The sequence below is a fragment of the Scyliorhinus canicula genome, chromosome 4, assembly GCF_902713615.1.
Source record: "Scyliorhinus canicula chromosome 4, sScyCan1.1, whole genome shotgun sequence".
Lineage (NCBI taxonomy): Eukaryota > Metazoa > Chordata > Chondrichthyes > Carcharhiniformes > Scyliorhinidae > Scyliorhinus > Scyliorhinus canicula.
The window spans coordinates 225,968,656-225,989,374 of record NC_052149.1 but is presented as its reverse complement, the minus strand read 5'-3'; the positions used below and the strand labels follow the sequence as shown (position 1 = coordinate 225,989,374).

The 20,719-nt window shown below is 49.7% G+C and overlaps 1 protein-coding gene across 4 annotated transcripts in view; it reads left to right on the top strand.

Moving 5' to 3' along the window:
* The first annotated feature begins 1,731 nt into the window (after nucleotides 1–1,731).
* faxdc2 (fatty acid hydroxylase domain containing 2) overlaps nucleotides 1,732–20,719 on the top strand; it is a 30,020-nt gene continuing 11,032 nt past the window's right edge. Inside the window, exons 1-8 of one of the 4 annotated variants that reach the window (XM_038796175.1) lie at nucleotides 1,732–1,811; nucleotides 3,147–3,318; nucleotides 11,861–11,908; nucleotides 13,232–13,323; nucleotides 14,976–15,079; nucleotides 16,074–16,195; nucleotides 18,332–18,537; nucleotides 19,299–19,404. In XM_038796175.1, the coding sequence (XP_038652103.1) occupies nucleotides 11,861–11,908; nucleotides 13,232–13,323; nucleotides 14,976–15,079; nucleotides 16,074–16,195; nucleotides 18,332–18,537; nucleotides 19,299–19,404 (678 nt within the window). In that variant the 5' untranslated portion in view covers nucleotides 1,732–1,811; nucleotides 3,147–3,318. Of the gene's footprint in view, nucleotides 1,980–3,146; nucleotides 3,319–11,860; nucleotides 11,909–13,231; nucleotides 13,324–14,975; nucleotides 15,080–16,073; nucleotides 16,196–18,331; nucleotides 18,538–19,298; nucleotides 19,405–20,719 lie in introns of all 4 variants that reach the window. The other 3 variants (XM_038796177.1, XM_038796176.1, XM_038796178.1) reach the window with 3 other exon arrangements.

The window sequence follows — 20,719 nt, the reverse complement described above, 5'->3', positions numbered from 1 at the left end:
GAGGAGAGGTTGAGTAGACTGGGACTGTACTCATTGGAATTTAGAAGGATGAGGGGGGATCTTATAGAAACATATAAAATTATGAAGGGAATAGATAGGATAGATGCGGGCAGGTTGTTTCCACTGGCGGGTGACAGCAGAACTAGGGGACATAGCCTCAAAATAAGGGGAAGTAGATTGAGGACTGAGTTTAGGAGGAACTTCTTCACCCAAAGGGTTGTGAATCTATGGAATTCCTTGCCCAGTGAAGCAGTTGAGGCTCCTTCATTACATGTTTTTAAGGTAAAGATAGATAGTTTTTTGAAGAATAAAGGGATTAAGGGTTATGGTGTTCGGGCCGGAAAGTGGAGCTGAGTCCACAAAAGATCAGCGATGATCTCATTGAATGGCGGAGCAGGCTCGAGGGGCCAGATGGCCTACTCCTGCTCCTAGTTCTTATGCTGTATTGCCTATTTCTAGATAAACACCCTGCAAGGTCTTGTGGTGCATCAGGGCTAGAAACTCTGGCCCCTTGGCCTAGGATGGTGTGTCCGTTATCTGATCAAACAGCTTGATCAGTCTGTAAATCCTTCCAATACATTTCCTTGTCAGCAATATTACAGAAGATAATGACAGCACTCAACAACCAATGGAAGTCCATGGTTGCCAACACTCTCTTAGGGTGTGGCACTGAAGGACGAGCAGATTAATGAAGCTTTGGGCAGGCAGAGAGGTTGAACAGAATGGAAACTTGTTGTTGCTTCAGCTTACTCGTGCTAGGAACCGAGAGAGACACGGGCAGGTGCGGAGGCCGCCGCGACATCAACCCCTCAGCTACCCAGCCGCTTCAGCTTTAAAAGATGACGTCAAGGAAGAAGGTTTTGCTGAAAGTCATCATCCTGGGAGATTCAGGGGTAGGGAAAACCTCATTGATGAACCAGTATGTAAACAAAAAGTTCAGTAACCAGTACAAGGCAACAATAGGGGCAGATTTTCTGACAAAGGAGGTGATGGTGGATGATCGATTGGTGACGATGCAGATTTGAACTGCAAAGATGCGAGATTGCACCATTTCCTGTGATTACATACACGTTACATAAACATATATTTAAATGATCATAGTTAACATATCAGCAAATATGCTATCACGACAGGGTGGGGTTGCCAACTCTCTAGGATTGGCCTGGAGGCACCAGGAATTGAAGATTAACCCCCACGACGCTGCGGTGTACAACCCTGGAGAAAAATCATCGGGACATTCAAAAGATTTCTTCTGTCATTTTCTTTGGACGTTACTTAAAAGGCTCCCTCCCCCTCCCATCCCCCATCCCTCCCTCCCCCCCCCATCCCCCCTCCCTCCCCCCACCACTCCCCCCCCATCCCTCCCCCCCCCCATCCCCCATCCCTCCCCCCCATCCCCCATCCCCCATCCCTCCCCCCCATCCCCCATCCCTCCCCCCCCATCCCCCAATCCCTCCCCCATCCCCCAATCCCTCCCCCCATCCCTCCCCCCCAATCCCTCCCCCCCCATCCCCCAATCCCTCCCCCCCCATCCCCAATCCCTCCCCCCCAATCCCCAATCCCCCATCCCTCCCCCGCCCCCCCAATCCCCCATCCCTCCCCCGCCCCGCCATTCCCTCCCCCGCCCCGCCATTCCCTCTCTTTTACTTCAAAAGAAAATTGATTCTCAGCAGCCTCTCCCCCCCACCCGGGCCCGGGAGAGTCATGTGAGCGCGGGCGGGCACGCGGTTCAGCGCGCGCCCTGGGCTAGCCGGGAGCGCGCAGCAGGCTGACAGCGGGGCGGGGCGGACTGGCGACGCTGCAGGTTCCTGGTTTGTGTTGATCTAGTTAGTGATCAGTTAAACACAGCACTAGTTAAATAGATTAATCGTTAATGGCGGCGGCTCTTTACCGACTTGAAAGCTGACTAAAATCACTGGTCGAACATTAGTGATTGTCTGAACCAAAATAGTTGGTTGTCTGACTGAGCACTGGTTAAGGTAGTCGTCTGCTTGATTGACACTAGTTAAGGTTGTTGTATGCTTGATTGACACTAGTTAAGATTGTCGGTTGGTTCATTGAAACTAGTTAAGGTGGTTGGTCTATTGGCATTAGTTAAGATGTTTGGTTGGTTCAGTAATGGTTAAGGTAGTTGGCTGCTTGATTGGCACTAGTTAAGGTGTTTGGTTTGTTCAGCAGTGGTTAAGGTGATTGGTTGCTTGATTGACACTAGTTACGGTTATGATTGGCTCATTGACCAGTTAAGGTGGTTAGTTGGTTAATTGACACTAGGTAAGGTAGTTGGTTGGTTCAGCAGTGATTAAGGTGATTGGTTGCTTGATTGAGCATAGTTAAGGTGGTTGGCTACCTGATTGAGCACTAGTTAAGGTACTTAGTTACCTGCTTGAGCACTAGTTAAGCTTGTTGGCTAGTTGCCTGTTCAGCATGAGTTAAGGTGGTTGGCTACCTGATTGAGCACTAGTTAAGGTGGTTGGTTGCTTGATTGTGGGGGGCCAGTTTAGCTCACGTGGCTGGACAGCTGGTTTGTATTGCCCGTACTGGCTGAGGTTATCATGAAGGCCCTATGTTCTCAAACTTGCCCCTCACCTGAGGTGTGGTGATCCTCAGGTTAAACCACCGCCGGTCAGCTCTCCCCCTCGAAGAGGAAAGCAGCCTATGGCCATCTGGGACTATAGCCACTTTACCTTTACCTAAGGTAGTTAGTTGATTGGTTCAGCAGTGGTTAAGGGGGTTGCCAGACTGAGCCCTAGTTAAGGTACTTGGTTATTTATCTGATGACGAGTTAGTTGAATGATTGGTTGGCTGTCTGCAGAATGCATGGCATTGACAGTTCCTGGGACTGATCGGCTCACAGAAAGATGATAGGTAATCCTGGGAAATGTGGGGAGAATGTTGGAAATGGAAAATGTGAAAATAAATAGTGCCCGAGGACTGAAATAGGCAATGTGAAATAGGGTGGAATCAGGAAAGAACGCAGGACAGCGGAAGACCAATTTGTCCCAGTTATCTACTAATTTGTCCTATCAGATCTCATGGTTGGGGTTCTGTTTACCTGTTTTCCAGAATTGCGCTGGATTCTCTGGAATTGTTGATGCAGCAAGTGTGCAAACATCAGCAATAATTCAATGTTAATTAATGTTTTATAGGGGCAGATAAGCTGGGAGGATTTGCACTGTCAGCAGGCCAGTGGCAAGGAACAGTACAGAGAGAGTCACTCACACACACAGGACAGTTACTGACAGCTGCTGCAGTCTCCACAGCAACCGGACAGGGCGTTTCGTCCTCAACAAAGCAGCATTTTATATCTCCACTGCAAAGGTAAGACGACACTTCGATTTGAGAAAATACAGGCTGCTGCGAAGGGTTAAAATACCTGCCCGTATGAATTGGGAATGGAATATCTCACTGGAATCCATTGCCAAGGACAGCTTCCGTCCTCAATCAAGATGGTATGAGGTCACAATTTAGACAGTTTGATAAATCGTCAGTACAATGGATCTAAATCGTATTCCCGTGTTCCATCTTATCATGTTTCCTTTATATTGTGCACTTGAGAATGACTTGGTAAAATAATTCAACTCCAGTTCGGAGCGTGGCATTTTACCGGTGGACTAGGGTAACCAATTCCATGCCCCGTCTGTGCTGACCTCATATTCAGTTCTGCAATGGAGTCCCATCGCCCTGGATGAGCAGTGATGTCAAACAAAAAACAACCTTGGCATCCTGCCACCACCCCCTCATCCCTCAGCCGGAGACATCTCTGTAAATTTTTTATAGGGATCATTGAGGTTGTATCTAGTGTCAGAATCTGTTTGTAGATTTTTGTAGATTCTTGTGAAGTTTATCAGTTTCGGCAGTAAAGTAAGTAATCTTTATGAGCTGGAAAAGTATTCATTTAGATAGCGCCTGCCATTTTACATCCCAGAGTACTTTATAACGAGTCGATTACTATTTTGTCAGCGAATGCAGCACCAGTTTGTGTGCAGCAAGACTTCATAAAGAATAAACAAACAGATGGTCAGTTTTGCCGATGTTTTAAGGACTGGATGTTGAACAGGACACCGGGAAATCTCACCAGCTTTGAGGAATTTTACATCTACCTAAAAGGGCTAATGGGGCCCCGGTTTATCATAACATTCGAAAGGCGTCATCTCCATCACCTCGGCACTGGGCCTCCGACAGTGCAGCACTCCCTCAGTACCACGGCCTCTGACAGTGCAGCGTTCCCTCAGTACGGAGATTCTGACAGTGCAGCACTCCCTCAGTACTGACCCTCTAACAGTGCAGCACTCCCTCAGTACTGACCCTCTGACAGTGCAGCACTCCCTCAGTACTGACCCTCTGACAGTGCAGCACTCCCTCAGTACTGACCCTCTGACAGTGCAGCACTCCCTCAGTACTGACCCTCTGACAGTGCAGCATTCCCTCAGTACTGACCCTCTGACAGTGCAGCACTCCCTCAGTACTGACCCTCTGACAGTGCGGCACTCCCTCAGTACTGACCCTCTGACAGTGCAGCACTCCCTCAGTACTGACCCTCTGACAGTGCAGCACTCCCTCAGTACTGACCCTCTGACAGTGCAGCACTCCCTCAGTACTGGGCTTCTGACAATGCAGCGCTCCCTCAGTACTGACCCTCTGACAGTGCAGCACTCCCTCAGTACTGACCCTCTGACAGTGCAGCACTCCCTCAGTACTGGGCTTCTGACAATGCAGCGCTCCCTCAGTACTGGGCCTCTGACAGTGCAGTGTTCCCTTGTGACTGCCGCTGCGACAGTGTAGCATTCCGCTGTGACTGCCCCTGCAAAGATAGAGTGCTATCCTTGCTACTAGCCCCATCCCGCTACTGACCCACCGACGGTGCAGCGCTCTCCCCAGTACTGCCCCTCCAATGGTGCAGCGCTCTCCCCAGTACTGCCCCTGTGACCATGCAGCGCTCTCCCCAGTACTGCCCCGATGGTGCAGCGCTTCCCTGGTTTTGCAGTGAAGAGGACATTGTGTTAGTTTTCTGGAGTAGGATTTGAACCCACAACTGCTCAACTACACTTACAATTCATTAATTGGCTATGATATTTTGGAATATCCTGATGCACGATCAATCACTACTGAAGCGAAATTGTAGTCCAATTGAAGGCTTTAATGAATAAGTAGTTACCCCAGCAGTTCCGGTACAGAATGACTGCTGTGGGTGAAACACAGACCCCTATGCTCCGCCTGCTGGGCGGAACCAGCAGGCAGGTTCTACCACTCATACTACAGTATAAGGTACATCCCACCTAGGTACCGCGATACCCTTAATATAGCCTACCACATTCACCCCCTGTTTAAAAAATAGTCCGGCGGGGGTGGTGACCCTGCTTTTACAGTGGTAGAGGTTATAGCGGTACCCTTCGGTGCCTTTACATGCAATACACATATTTTACAATGAGAATATCAGCCGGTCGGGGCCCTGGTCGTCCTCTGCGGTTGTCGCAGTCCCGGCGGTGATGCTGGCGTCAGCTCGGGCATCCGTGGCTCTGGGAGCGTGTCATCTTCAGCTTCATCGCATCCGGATGGGGCCAGTGGGAGGATGGATCCTCTTGGGAAGGGGGCTGCGATGGTGTGCGGCGGTGAAAAAATGGTTGGGGTTGGTGGGGGGGGGGGGGGGGGGGGGGGGGCGGTGGGGCGGGGTGCGTGGTGGTGAGGGGGGGGATCCAGCGGGGGCCAGATCCCGGAAGTAGACCGTGTCTTGTCGGCCGTCCGGGTACGTCCGGGTACTGGGGGTTAGCATGGTGGAGATGTACTCCCTCGACCAGTGGGTCCGACTTGTGGGCCCATACATGTTTGCGGAGCAGGATGGGTCCAGGGGCTGCCAGCCATGTTGGGAGCGAGGTCCCCGAAGAGGACTTCCTAGGGAAGGCAAGGAGATGTTCATGAGGTGTTTCGTTGGTAGTAGTGCACAGTAGTGATCGGATGGAGTGAAATGCATCGGGGAGGACCTCCTGCCATCGGGACACTGGGAGATTCTTGGACCGTAGGGCCAGTAGGACGGCCTTCTAGACTGTCCCGTTCTCCCTCTCCACCTGCCCATTTCCCCCGGTAGTTGCAACTGGTCGTCCTGCTGGAGGCAATGCCCTTGCTGAGCAGGAATTGACGCAGCTCGTCACTCATGAAGGAGGACCCCCTATCGCTATGGATGTAGGCGGGGAAACCGAACAGGGTAAAGATGCTGTGGAGGGCTTTAATGACGGTGGCAGCTGTCATGTTGGGACAGGGGATGGCGAAAGGGAACCGGGAGTACTCATCAGTCATGTTTAAGAAATACGTGTTGCGGTCGGTGGAGGGAAGGGGCCCTTTCAAATCCACACTGAGACGTTCAAAGGGGCGGGAAGCCTTCACTAGGTGCGCTTTCTCTGGCCTGTAGAAGTGCGGCTTGTACTCAGCGCAGATTTGGCAGTTTCTGGTTACGGCCCTGACCTCCTCGATGGAGTAGGGCAGATTGCGGGTTTTAACAAAGTGGAAGAACCGGGTGACCCCCGGGTGGCAGAGGTTGTCGTGGAGGGTCCGGAGTTGGTCTACTTGTACACTGGCACAAGTGCCGCGGGACAGGGCATCAGGAGGCTCGTTGAGCTTCCCGGGACGATACAAGGTCTCGTAATTGTAGGTGGAGTGCTCGATCCTCCACCATAAGACTACACAAGTAATTACCCAGCAGCTCTGGTACAGAATAACTGCTGTGGGCGAAACACAGACTGTTATGCTCCGCCTGCTGTCCGGAACCAGCAGGCAGGTTCTACCACTCATATTACAGTATAAGGTACATCCCTTATACTGTGGGCAGCACGGTAGCATTGTGGGTAGCACAATCGCTTCACAGCTCCAAGGTCCCAGGTTCGATTCCGGCTTGGGTCACTGTCTGTGCGGAGTCTGCACATCGTGTGTGCGTGGGTTTCCTCCTACAGTCCAAAGATATGCAGGTTAGGTGGATTGGCCATGATAAATTGCCCTTAGTGTCCAAAATTGCCCTTAGTGTTGGGTGGAGTTACTGAGTTATGGGGATGGGGTGGAGGTGTTAACCTTGGGTAGGGTGCTCTTTCCAGGAGCCGGTGCAAACTTGATGGGCCGAATGGCCTTCTTCTGCACTGTAAATTCTATGATAATTCTATGATCCCACCTAGGTACCGCAAGACCCCAAAAATAGCCTGCCACATATCCAAATGTTTTTTAAAAAATCAGACCCGAGTGTACTCTGAGCTAAATGAGCACTTAAACAGTAATTTCAGGAAGAGCATTTAATTTTCATGATTTGTTGAAAATTAGTTCATGGGATGTGAGTGTCTCTGGCTGGGCCAGCATTTATTGCCCATCCTTTGAACTGAGTGGCTTGGTCGACCATTTTATAATAATCTTTATTCTCACAAGTAGGCTTACATTAACTCTGCAATAAAGTTATTTAAGAGTCAACCACATTGCTGTGGGTCTGGAGTCACAGGTTGGCCAGGGACTAGGTAGGAATGACAGATTTCCTTCCCTGAACGGCATTAGTAAACCAGATGTTTTTTTTTTACAACAATCAACCATGATTTCATGAAGCTCAACCTCACAAGGTTGGTGGAGCAGATGGAGGAGGAGTTTAAGAGGTGGGATATGTTACCGCTGTCACTGGCGGGGAGGGTGCAGTCCGTTAAGATGACGGTGCTCCCGAGGTTTGTGTTCCTGTTCCAGTGCCTTCCCATCCTTATCCCGAAGGCCTTTTTTAGGAGGGTCAACAGGAGTATCACGGGATTTGTGTGGGCGCATGGGACCCCGAGGGTTAGAAGAGTGTTCCTGGAATGTGGCAGGGATAGGGGGGGGGCTGGCGTTGCCCAACCTCTGTGGGTACTATTGGGCTGGCAACGCAGCGATGGTGCGTAAGTGGGTAATGGACGAGGAGGGGGCAGCATGGAAGAGGATGGAGGCGGCGTCTTGTGTGGGCACGAGCTTGGAGGCGCTACTAACGGCGCCGTTGCCGCTCCCTCCAACGAGGTATACCACGAGCCCGGTGGTGGCGGCTACCCTCAAAATTTGGGGGCAATGGAGACGGCACAGGGGAGAAGTGGGGGGCTCGATGGAGGTTTGTCCCAGGGAGCATTGATGGCGGATTTCTGGGCTGGCACAGGGCAGGGGTTAGGAGGTTGAGGGTCCTGTTTGTGGAGGGGAGGTTTGCGAGCTTGGGGGAGTTAGAGGGGAAGTTTGGGCTCCCCCCGGGGAACATGTTTCGGTACATGCAGGTTAGGGCGTTTGCCAGGCGGCAGATGGAGGGGTTCCCCTTGTCGCCCCCACGTGGGGTACGGGAAAGGGTGCTCTCGGGGGTGTGGGTTGGAGGAGGGAGGATTTCGGACATATACCGGGTAATGCAGGAGGTAGACGAGGCCTCGGTGGAGGAACTGAAGGGTAAATGGGAAGAGGAGCTGGGTGAGGAGATTGAGGAGGGGACATGGGCGGATGCCCTGGAGAGAGTGAATTCCTCCTCTTCCTGTGCGAGGCTTAGCCTCATACAGTTCAAGGTGCTGCATAGGGCCCACATGACTGGGTCGAGGATGAGTAGGTTTTTCGGGGGCGAGGACAGGTGTGCTAGGTGCTCGGGGAGCCCAGCGAACCACGCCCATATGTTTTGGGCGTGCCCAGCGTTGGGGGAGTTTTGGAAGGGGGTAGCAAGGACGGTGTCGAGGGTGGTGGGAACCAGGGTCGAGCCAGGCTGGGGACTCGCAATTTTTGGGGTGGCAGTGGAGCCGGGAGTGCAGGAGGCGATAGAGGCCGGTGTTCTGGCCTTTGCGTCCCTAGTAGCCCGGCGGAGGATCTTGCTCCATTGGAAGGATGCGAGGCCCCCAAGCGTGGAGGCCTGGATCAATGATATGGCGGGGTTCATTAAATTGGAGAGGGTGAAATTTGCCCTGAGAGGATCAGTACAAGGGTTTTTCAGGCGGGGGCAGCCTTTCCTGGACTTCCTGGCGATTATCACTGGACTAGTAATCCAGAGACCCAGGGGAATGTTCCGTGGACCCGGGTTCGAATGGCAAAATTTAAATTAGGGAAATAGGCCGACAGCAGCAGCAACCCGGGGGGGGAGGGAGAACTGTGTACATGGGTCTGTGGGGTGTGGCGGGTGCTATCTCTTTCCCTTTTGTTGTTTGGGTGATCTTTTGGTTTTTTTTTCTTTTTCCTTTTTTTGAAGTTGCTCTTGAAGTTGGGGGGGTATTGTTCTTGGGGTGTTATCGCGGTTGTTTGTTAATAGAGTTAAGATGTTTATATTTCGTAAAAATTTCAATAAAAATTATTTAAAAAAAAACAAAAAACAATGATTTCATGGTTATCGTAAGACTTTTAATTCCAGGTAATTTAATTTAAATTTTGCCATTCGAACCCGGGTCCATGGAACATTCCCCTGGGTCTCTGGATTACTAGTCCAGTGATAATACCACTATAATATAATAATAATCTTTATTGTCACAAGTAGGCTTACATTAATACTGCAATGAAGTTACTGTGAACTTTATTGTACACTATGCCACCATCCCCCTTTTTAAAAAAAATATTTCTTATTCTCCTTTTTCACATTTTCTCCCAAATTTACACCCATCAACAGTAAACAATAATCAGTAAAAAAATGTCAATCCCCATATCAATAACAATGATCCCATCCTCCCACCAAACCCCAAGCATTAGCCCGCATGTTCACATAAACAAATGACAAAAAGGAATCAGGAATCACCCATGGTCGCCATTAACAGCCCCCCCCCCCCAACTAATGTTTGATGTTATCCAGTTCTTGAAAGTGCATGATGAATAATGCCCATGAATTGCAGAACCCCTCCATCCTTCCCCTCGGTTCAAACTTAACCTTCTCGAGAGTCAAGACTTCCAACAGGTCCCCCCGCCACTCCAGGGCACAGGTTACTCTCCAACCCATCAGGATCTGCCTTCGTGCGATCAACGAGGCGAAGGCTACAACATCTGCCTTTGCACCCGTTTCCAACCCTGGCTGGTTCGAGACCCTGAATATGGCCTCCTGGGGGCCCGGTTCCAGTTTCGCGTGCACCACTTTAGAAATTACCCTAAAAACCTCCTTCCAGAAATCCTCTAGCTTTAGACAGGACCAAAACATATGAACGTGATTAGCAGCCCCCCCCCCCCCCCCCCCCCCCCCCCCGCAATGCTCACACACATCTACTCCTTCAAAGAATCTGCACATCCTTGCCCTCGTGAGGTGTGCTCTGTATACCACCTTCAGCTATGTCAGCCCCAACCTCGCACACGAGGTGGAGGCATTCACTCTCCGGAGCACCTCGCATCAGAACACTCCTCTATATCCTCTCCCAACTCTTCCTCCTACTTTGCTTTGATCCCTTCCAGTGGTGCCTTGTCCTCTTCCAAAATAGCTCCGTAAACCGCAGACCCTTCTCCAGTCTCCCTGTCGTCAGCACCTCCTCCAGCAATGTGGAGGCCGGCTCCACCGGGAAGCTCTATATCTCCTTTCTGGCAAAATCTCGAACCTGTATGTATCTAAACATTTCCCCCTGCTTCAGCCCACACTTCGCTTCCAGCTCCTTCAATCCTGCAAACCGACCCCCAAGAAACAAATCTTTTAGTGTCTTAATCCCCTTCACCATCTCCCTTTATTAATTATATTGATTATGAATTTATTGCTGACATGAATGGTGCTTGATTCTCTGAAACTCACAATGCTGGATCTTCAGTACAAGTACAGTTCCTATCGTCAGCTATCTGCAAACGAGTTCACAAACATTGGATCGCCAAAAGCCCCATTTCCCACTTGTAGCAATAACCATTCATCCATTACCCCTGTCCTCGTTGATCTACATCAGCTATGGTCCAACCTGGGCTCAGGTTTAATGGGCGGAACTCTCCCATCGGGAGACAAACAGCCAATGCCGGAGTGAAACCCGGAGTGTTTCACTCCGGCGTCGGAGGCCGCTCCTCGCCCCCTATTCTGTCCCCCCCCAGGGGGCTAGGAGCGGCGGCGTGTGAATTCCGTGCGCCGGGCCTTGACCCTTGCGTCAAAGCGGTGCGCCGGGACTGACGCGGCCGGCGGCACCGAAGTGATGTCAGACGCGCCCAAGTTGCCGTCTTCCCCTCCGCTGCCCCGCAAGACATGACGGCTTGATCTTGTGGGGCAGCGGAGGGAAAAGAGTGCGGGCCAGACATCTGCTGAGCACGCCCGTGGCGCTCGATCCTCCCTCCGCCCCCCACAGGCCCCACACTCACCTGTCGCGCGCTGTTCACGCCGGCAGCGACCTGGTGTGGTTGGCGCCGGCGTGAACCGGTTGGGTTCGGTAGGCCGCTCGGCCCATCCGGGCCGGAGAATCGCCGGTTGCCGTGAGAAATGGCGAGCGGCGATTCTTCGAGCGGACTGTCGCAAAATGCGACACACCATTTTGGGGGGGGGTGGGAGAATCGCGGGGGTGCCAGGGCGGCGTGGCGTGATTTGCCCGGCCCTCCCGCGATTCTCCCACCCGGCGTGGGGTGCGGAGAATCGCGCCCAATATTCTTCATCCTTGTGTTTATATCCCCTCATGACCTCACCACTCCCTATCACTGTAATCTCCTCATCTCCTCTGCGATATCTGCAGTCCTCCAACACTCTCCTGGAAGCTGTGCTGTAGCTGACGAGCCGACGAGCCCTAAACTCTGGAAATTCCTCTGTGTCTATATCTCCCTCCACCTTTAAATATGCTCTGAAACATGCTCTGTGCTGTTCGGCTATTCATGGAACAAGAGAGGTTGTGCATGGAGGATACTGTTAAAAATTCTGCCATTGTGCTGTCGATAATGTTCTGGTGTATTATAGCAATTGGTGTTTTGTGCTTTTTTTGTTCTGTAGATGCGAGGTTACAGTGAGCAGCCTATTTCTCTGGCATCGCAGACACAGGTACAGAACCGTCAACACTTTGTTTTTGTTGTCTTTTCCAGCCTGGAACATCAGAGAGCTGTTTTACCTGTATTACTATATGCTGCCAAGGTGCCTGGGAATGTTTTCCAGGGGTCGAATGGTGTAAACAGCCGGGACAATTCTCAAATGATATCTTCTGATCATGGATCTGCTGTTCTAGGGCAGCATGTGTCAAAGGTCCTCTCCTCCGGGACTGGTTCCCTATTAGTGTTGCTCACTGTGACCACAGTTTATCCATTGACAGGAAGGCTGTGGATTTCCAAACCCCGACTGACAGCGCACAAAAGCTAAATGTTTTGAAGGCTGGAAATGTAAAATAAAAATAAAAATGTTAGAAACTCTCAGCACGTCTGACAGGTTCGAGGGACAGGCCGCAGACCTAAGTAAAGTTAATTCTGTTTTCTTCTCTCGGCCAGTGGTGGCAGACCTGCTGAATATTTCCAACATCTTCTGTTTTTATTTCATATTGGCAGCATTTATTACTGGGGTGGGTTTACACGGGATATGGAATGGGGATTATTGTCTTTAGTGTGATTATTGGGTGTGGGTTATTGGGCTACGGTGTGGTGATGGGGGAAGAACATAATACCGAGGAAACATGAGTAACTTTGAGATCCTGGATTTGTAATATCTGCCATTGTTACTTTGTAAAACTGACAGCACCTGCACATGCGCAGTTAAACGGCAAAATCTGTTAGTTGATGTCAGTGATACCCTGCCCCTCGCTGTCTTCGCAGATGCAGGCTACACAAGATCAATGAATTGATGTTTTTGCACTATTCTGGTTGCAAAAATGGAGTAACCAAGTGTATATGAAGTCGTTATAACTTCTGAACAACCTCTCTGGCCCTGTTAGAAGTGTGGAGTTTGATTTCCCCAAAGTCACGATAAACACTCCATAGATTTTTAAAATAATAGTTTTTTTTAAATGTATGTATTCTACCTTTAAGCCTCTTCAGGCTTCCACCTTATCCCACCTGTGTGTTTCAATCTTTATTTCGCTCTCTGTGAAAGTGAATGATGATCAGTGTCTTTTGCTTCCTGATTTGTTGTCTTGTGAGAATTTTTCAGTCCGATTGGCTGCCCAGTCTTCTTGGTGGTGCCACTGTTCCTGGATACCCGAAAGTCCGTATAGCTGATTCCAGAATGAAATTGACAGCGGAAAGGGTGGCATTGATGTTACAGAGGCCGTTAAATCTTTGTGGGCAGCTTTCTTCAAGGTCAGCGGTGAGCACCGTCCTTTCTCCCCCGAGTGCAGAATCTTGGGCTGTAAAGTTTACCCTGTTGTTTTATGATTTTTAGGGGAGGCATGTTTGGGATTCGGTGAAGAAAGCTGCCTTCATCCTGGGCTCGGGACTCTTTGTATTTGCAGCATTCAGGAACACGGTGACATGGTAAGTTGATAAAAAGGGGACGAGTCTCGGAGCCGGGATGAGCGCAACTCTCCGGACTCACATGACAGAAAAAGCTGTAACAACTCGCATGATATTAACTCTCCCTGGAATGTGTTCTCTGTCTCTTGCACTCACTTTCTTTGTTTCTCTTTCTCTATCTTGTTTTCTCTCTCTCTCCATGTAATAATAGTACGTAAGAGGGAGGTCACTCTTGCTTTGTGTGACGGATGGCAATTGTGACTCGGCCTGTTTACCATCTACTTGAGCACACTGGAAACAAAAATGGCGAGAGGGGTAAATGGAGCCGACTCGATATCATCCATTTTTTTTTTATAAATGTTTTTTATTGAGTTTTCATATTTTATATATGACAAATTACAAGTTATTAGAGAGAGAGAAAAAAAAACAAAGGAAAACACAAAATTTTTTTACATGAATATTTACAGGTAAGCATCTTCATAACAATAATTGTGGCCGCCCCCTTTAGCCAGCATACATATTTTACATTCCCCAATATGGCCGAGGCACATGTTTATAGGCATTTATTTATAGTTTGGTTTTGGGCCTTGGCTTGCCATCAAACCCCCATACCGAGCCCGTAGCCCCCCCCCCCCGGCTACCTTCCCCCGATTCCCGCCCATTTTCCCCTGGTTCTTGGCCACCCGACTATTCTTCCTCATGTACGTTGGCCACAAACAGGTCCCGGAACAGTTGCATGAATGGCTCCCACGTTCTGTGGAAGCCGTCGTCCGACCCTCGGATGGCGAATTTGATTTTCTCCATTTGGAGAGATTCCGAGAGGTCGGACAGCCAGTCTGCAGCTCTGGGTGGTGCTGCTGACCGCCAGCCAAACAGGATTCTACGGCGGGCAATCAGGGAGGCAAAGGCAAGGGCGTCCGCCCTCCTCCCCAGGAATAGATCTGGCTGGTCTGAAACCCCGAAGACCGCCACTATCGGGCATGGCTCCACCCTCACCCCCACCACTTTGGACATAGCCTCGAAGAAGGCTGTCCAGTACTCCACAAGTCTGGGGCAAGACCAGAACATGTGGGCGTGGTTGGCCGGGCCTCTCTGGCACCGCTCACATTTGTCCTCCACCTCCGGGAAGAACCTACTCATACGGTTTCTCGTTAAGTGGGCTCTATGTACCACTTTTAGTTGCGTCAGGCTGAGCCTTGCGCACGTGGAGGTGGAGTTGACCCTATGCAGTGCTTCGCTCCAGAGTCCCCACCCTATCTCCATCCCCAGGTCGTCCTCCCATTTCCTTCTTGTTGCGTCCAGTACGGTGTCGTCCCTGTCTACCAGTCGGTCAGATATCATCCATTTTACCAAATCGCACAACCAGTCTCTTTCTCACCCTCCCAACTGTGTGGGAGATTTACTAATCGCTTGTGTGTCCGTGACTCAGTATTGTCGCCAAATGTGTGTAGGATTCAGTGTTTCCACTTTTGAGTTGCGCTGTGTGTAGGCTCCACCGCCCTGGATTTCCGAGTCTGTGGCATTCATTGTTGCTGTTTGGCAGAGCTGATGGTTACGACGCTGGGAGGTGCCATTTTATTTTTGCTGTATTGCCACCCAGTTCCTGCTTCCATTGGGAAGAGTTGACCGAGAAGCTGAGCCATGGATAATTTGCGGAATTGTTCTCTTTTCAGGTATTTGCAGCTGTTCTGGGGAGCGTCTGGAGATTTCTGGCAGTCACAGTGGGTCAAGGCTCATGGTTTCTTCCAAGGCAATGAGTGGGTTCTCTTCTTCCTTGGTGAGTACTGTGAGTTACAGCATGTTACACTGTGCATCTCTGTTCAATTAATGAAAGTGGTGGGTTTCCACTGAAACATACACCTGTGTAGGTGGGAAGGCTGTTCATCAATAGCTGTTCAGTACTTTAGTCGCTTGTTGCATTCACCATGATGCATGTAAGAGGATGTTTTAGACAAACATTAAATAATTTTAAGATTTTAGGATTGTTTCAGAAGGGCAAGAGCTGTGGTGCGGATGAGAGTGAAGGAGAGGATGAGGAAGATAATTGACGTTAGTTTGGATTTTTAAATGTCTGTAGATTGTAGGAGTACATAAGGAATCATACAGCAGAAATGAGGCCATTCTGTTCATTGTGCCTGCGCAAGAGCTTGGACGCAATTATCCGGAATCCGCATTTTTGGTCGGACTTGGACTTTCTCACTGTTTGGAGATGTAGAATGGAATAGGGACCTCCTGGCAAAAGGGAGCACAACTTTGAAGAAGGGGAGCTGAATGAGGAAGCGAGCAATGGAGCAAGGTCATGGGATCATAGGAGGGTGAAAGAGGAGGTCGCGAGAATGCAGGATAAAGGTTGAAAGGGTTGAGGGTCAAAGGTGGGACAGAGTGGAGGATAGGAGGGGGTCAATAGGAGATGCTGGAGTATCAATGCACGTATGGAGGGTTGCTAGGGTTGAAAATGAAATGAAATGAAAATCGCCTATTGTCACAAGTAGGCTTCAAATGAAGTTACTATGAAAAGCCCCTAGTCGCCACATTCCGGCGCCTGTTCGGGGAGGATGGTATGGGAATTGAACCCACGCTGCTGGCCTGCCTTGGTCTGCTTTAAAAGCCAGCTACTTAACCCACTGTGCCAAACCAGCCCTGAGGTTTCCTGGGTTCTGAGAATTTCCTGTTGTCCAGGATTTCTGGAATTTCCTGTGTTTCCTGGATTTTTCCAGGATCCGCCTTGAGACAATATTGTCCGTGCTGAGTTAGTTGTCTTTCTACCCCAGGTACCATGGTGATTCCTACCCTCTCCTTCTGGATTGTGAACGGACTCCTGCTGATTGTGGATGCCACAGGAAAACCCCAGCTGATTACTAGCTACCGGATACAGAGGGGCAGGAATAACCCGGTCAGAGCTAAGACCAACTGAATAATCTTTCCTGTTTGATCTTTCAATGAACAATTTAATTCCTTTCCCCTTTTACATTAGTAATGGAATTTAGCTTTGGTTTATCCCAGGTGGAATGCAGTTTCCCTCCGACCTGTCTTGGTGACTCCTCACTCACAGGGTTAACTTTCATTGGGTTTAAACATAAAACACCTGGATAGTGACTGACTGACTGAAACCCTTCCCTTTTACTCAGACAGCACAGGAGGAGGCCTTTCAGCTTTTTTGTAAGAACTATTCCCTGAAGTAGATTTTCTAATGATCGGCTTAGATTGTGATTGTGTACGCTCCGACATTAGGGGCCTCACGGTAGCATGGTGGTTAGCATCAATGCTTCACAGCTCCAGGGTCCCAGGTTCGATTCCCGGCTGGGTCACTGTCTGTGTGGAGTCTGCACGTCCTCCCCGTGTGTGCGTGGGTTTCCTCCGGGTGCTCCGGTTTCCTCCCACAGTCCAAAGATGTGCGGGTTAGGTGGATTGGCCATGCTAAATTGCCCGTAGTGTAAGGTTAATGGGGGGATTGTTGGGTTACGGGTATACGGGTTACGTGGGGTGATCATTGTTCGGCACAACATCGAGGGCCGAAGGGCCTGTTCTGTGCTGTACTGTTCTATGTTCTATGTTCTATCCCTAACCCCATCCAATATCCCACAGCCCTCTGATGCTCCTGTACACTCTGTCCTGTCATCTCTTCACTTGCCCGTGCTCCTCTGCTTGGTTTGAGACAGTGAGCCTCTTCCCAGCCTTGCCTGGGTGATCCTCCCCTGCTTGTGTTCCCAGGTTGCAAAACAATCCTTGTGGCTGGGGAGCTGCTGGTAGGTAGATCACACAACAAACGAGATGTGCTCCCAGTGTCTGGTTGATCGCTTGCACTGTGTCGAGCATTTAACAGATCCAGAAGTGAAACACAGCGGCTGCTGGGAATCTGAAACAGAAAAGAGCTGGAAGCACCCAGCAGGTCTGACAGCATCTGTGAAGTGAGAAACTGAGTTAACGTTTCAGGCCGACGACTTTCCATCAGAATGTGATAATACAAAGGTCATCGGCCTGAAACACGCAACTCTGTTTCTCTCGCCTGTGGCCTGAGTTGCTGAGTATTTCCAGCATTTTCAATAAGCCGCAGGCTTGTGAGCTCACTAGCCAAGAATACCAGATGGGGTTGTTTAATTGACACCATGCATAGGGTATAAAATATTGTGTTTTCAAACGGGGTTGGATATCTAGGTGGCACAAGCCAATGCCCTGTGTTCGCTATCTTGTCTCAGTGCATGGATCAACTTGGCATTTGTGATCGAACAGAATTGTGTGGCACAATGTTCTGTGTTTCCCCCACTCTAAAATAAATTACCATATTTGCAGCACCATATAACCCAATTCATCCCTGGTGGGGAAAAAAGCTGCCTACAATTGCCGTATGTCTTATTGTTTGAAGGCTATGCCTAAGTATTTGTTTATTTCTTTAAATTCTGATGTGTCTGATAGTCCACCAATTCGTACCGTGTAGAAGGAGGCCATTCGGCCTATCGAGTTTGCACCAACCTTAGCACAGTTGCTTCGCAGCTCCAGGGTCCCAGGTTCGATTCCTGGCTTGGGTCATTGCCTATGCGAAGTCTGCACATTCTCCCCGTGTCCGCGTGGGTTTCCTCCGGGTGCTCTGGGTTCCTCCCACAGTCCAAATACGTGCAGGTTAGGTGGATTGACCACGATAAATTGCCCATAGTGTCCAAAAAAGGTTAGGTGGGGTTAGTGGATTATGGGGAGAGGGTGGAGGTGTGGGCTGAATTGGGGTGCTCTTCCCAAGGGCCGGTGCAGATTCGATGGGCCGAATGGCCTCCTTCTGCACTGTAAATTCTATGATTCTATGACCCTCTGAAGCAGCATCCTACCTAGGCCCACTCGCCCAGCCCCATCCCCATAACCCCACTTGGAGACTAAGGGACAATTTAGCATGGCCAATCCACCTAACCTGCACTTTGTTGGACTGTGGGAGGAAAGGGAACTGTTATTGTGGACTGGCTGGAACAGAAAGAGGAAAATGAATGAATCCGTCGCTTTTTACTGCCTGTTGCTATTGGTGACCTTGTCTTGTGTGTCACAGGTGGAACCTGCTAAGCTTCAGCAAGCCATAAGAACGGTTCTGTTCAATCAGGTCTTCCTGTCTCTCCCCATGGTGATGGTTATGTACCCCATCATGAAGTGGAGAGGTAATCCCTGTGGTACTGAGCTCCCCACGTTCCACTGGGTGCTGCTGGAACTCTGCTTCCTTGGGCTGCTGGAAGAGATATTTTTCTACTATTCACACAGGTGAGCTGGTGACTCAATGCAGCACTCCACTGCCCTGAGTCTTAACTTGCACCAAGTGCTATTCACCCATTCCCCTGAGCTTGCTGTATTAGCTCTCTCCGAGATCTCTGCACTCCTCCAACCGTGTGGCCTCTTGTGCATCTCTGATTTTAATATCTCCATTATTGGTGACTGCCTTCAGGTCTCTGGGCCTTCACTCTGGAAATTCCTCACTAAACCTCAATATCCTCCACCGTCCTTTCCTCTTTTTTTAATGCTTTTTAAAAGTTAGTTCCTCCATTATGTAGCTCAAATTTTGACTTGATCCATCTACCTGTGAAGCTGTTCGAGACATTTTACCATGTGTAAAACCTTATAAAAATGCACATTTTGTTTCTGCTCTCTGGCCACCAATGAGGCAGTGCTTTATAGCCTTGCCCAACCAATCTCAGAATGAAGAATCAATGCATCTGTGTAACAATTTCTTGTGGAGGACACAATGGGAAAGTAATATGGAGAGAGGGCGAGGGACGCGGAGAGAGGGCGAGGGACGCGGAGAGAGAGGGCGAGGGCCACGGAGAGAGGGGGCGAGGGCCAAAGGGAGAGAGTGTGAGGGGCGAGGGCGAGAGGGCTGATGGATGTGGCGAGCGGACTGAGGGTTGAGGGAGATCGTGGTGAGAGTTTTTGGGCGATTAAAATTGGAAGGGGTTTGTTGTGTTTAATAGCACTTTTCTGTTGTCTGGCCAATACTTTGATAGTGTTTCAATATTCACTCTCTCCAGGCTTTTCCATCATCCAGTGCTTTACAAATACATCCACAAGAAGCATCATGAATGGACTGCCCCAATTGGCATTGTTTCGCTGTATGCACATCCTGTTGAGCACGTGGTAAGAAATGTTTGTAGCTGAACATATAAAACTGCTCCTGTCAAAACATAAGATATAGGAGCAGAATCAGGCCATTTGGCCCATTGAGTCTGCTCCACCATTTGATCATGGCTGACCCCATCCTGGCCTTAACTCCACCGTCCTGCCCGTTCTCCATAACCCTTCAACCCATTACCAATTAAAAATCTGTCCAACTCTTCCTTAAATTTACTCACTGTCCCAGCATCCACCACATTCTGGGGTAGCAAATTCCACAGAGTCACAATCCTTTGGGAGAAGTACTTTCTCCTTAAATCTGTTTTAAATTTGCTACCTTTTACCCTAAGACTATGACCTCCCATTCTAGAATGCCCCCCAAAAGGAAACATCCGCCACATGTCCATATCTTTTATCATCTTGTGTACCTCAATTAGATCTCCCTCATTCTTCTAAACTCTAGAGAGTATAAGCCTACACTGTTCAATCTCTCTTCAAATGACAAATCCCTCATTTCTGGAATCAACTGAGGGAACCTTCTCTGAACTGCCTCCAATGCCACTACATCTTATCTCAAATAAGGGGACCAAAACTGTGCATAACACTCCAGGTGCGGTCTCACCAATGCCGTGTACAGTTGCAACAACACCTCCTTACCTTTATACTCAATTCCTTTAGCTATAAATGCCAACATTCCATTCGCTTCCTTTATTACCTGCTGTACCTGCATGCTAGTTTTCTGTGACTCATGCACGAGGACCCACAGATCCCTCTGCAACGCAGCACCCCAAAGTCTCCCCCCTTTTAGATAATAAGTTGCCTTTCGACCAAATGATATAGTTGTGAAACGTTGTGCAGCTAGCGGATCTCGGGTGAACACTAGAGAGCCACGGTGATGCTCTGGGGACCTGGGTTCAAATCAGGGGCAGCACGGTAGCATTGTGGATAGCGCAATTGCTTCACAGCTCCAGGGTCCCAGGTTCGATTCCGGCTTGGGTCGCTGTCTGTGCGGAGTCTGCACGTTCTCCCTGTGTGTGCGTGGGTTTCCTCCGGGTACTCCGGTTTCCTCCCACAGCCCAAAGATGTGCAGGTTAGGTGGATTGGCTATGGTAAATTGCCCTTAGTGTCCAAAATTGCCCTTCGTGTTGGGTGGGGTTACTGGGTTATGGGGATAGGGTGGAGGTGTTGACCTTGAGTAGGGTGCTCTTACCAAGAGCCGGTGCAGACTATATAGGCCGAATAGCCTCCTTCTGCACTGTAAATTCTATGAAAAATCCTGCCATGGCAGATGGTGAAATTTGAAGGAAATCTAGAATAAAAAATCTAATGGTGGCCATTG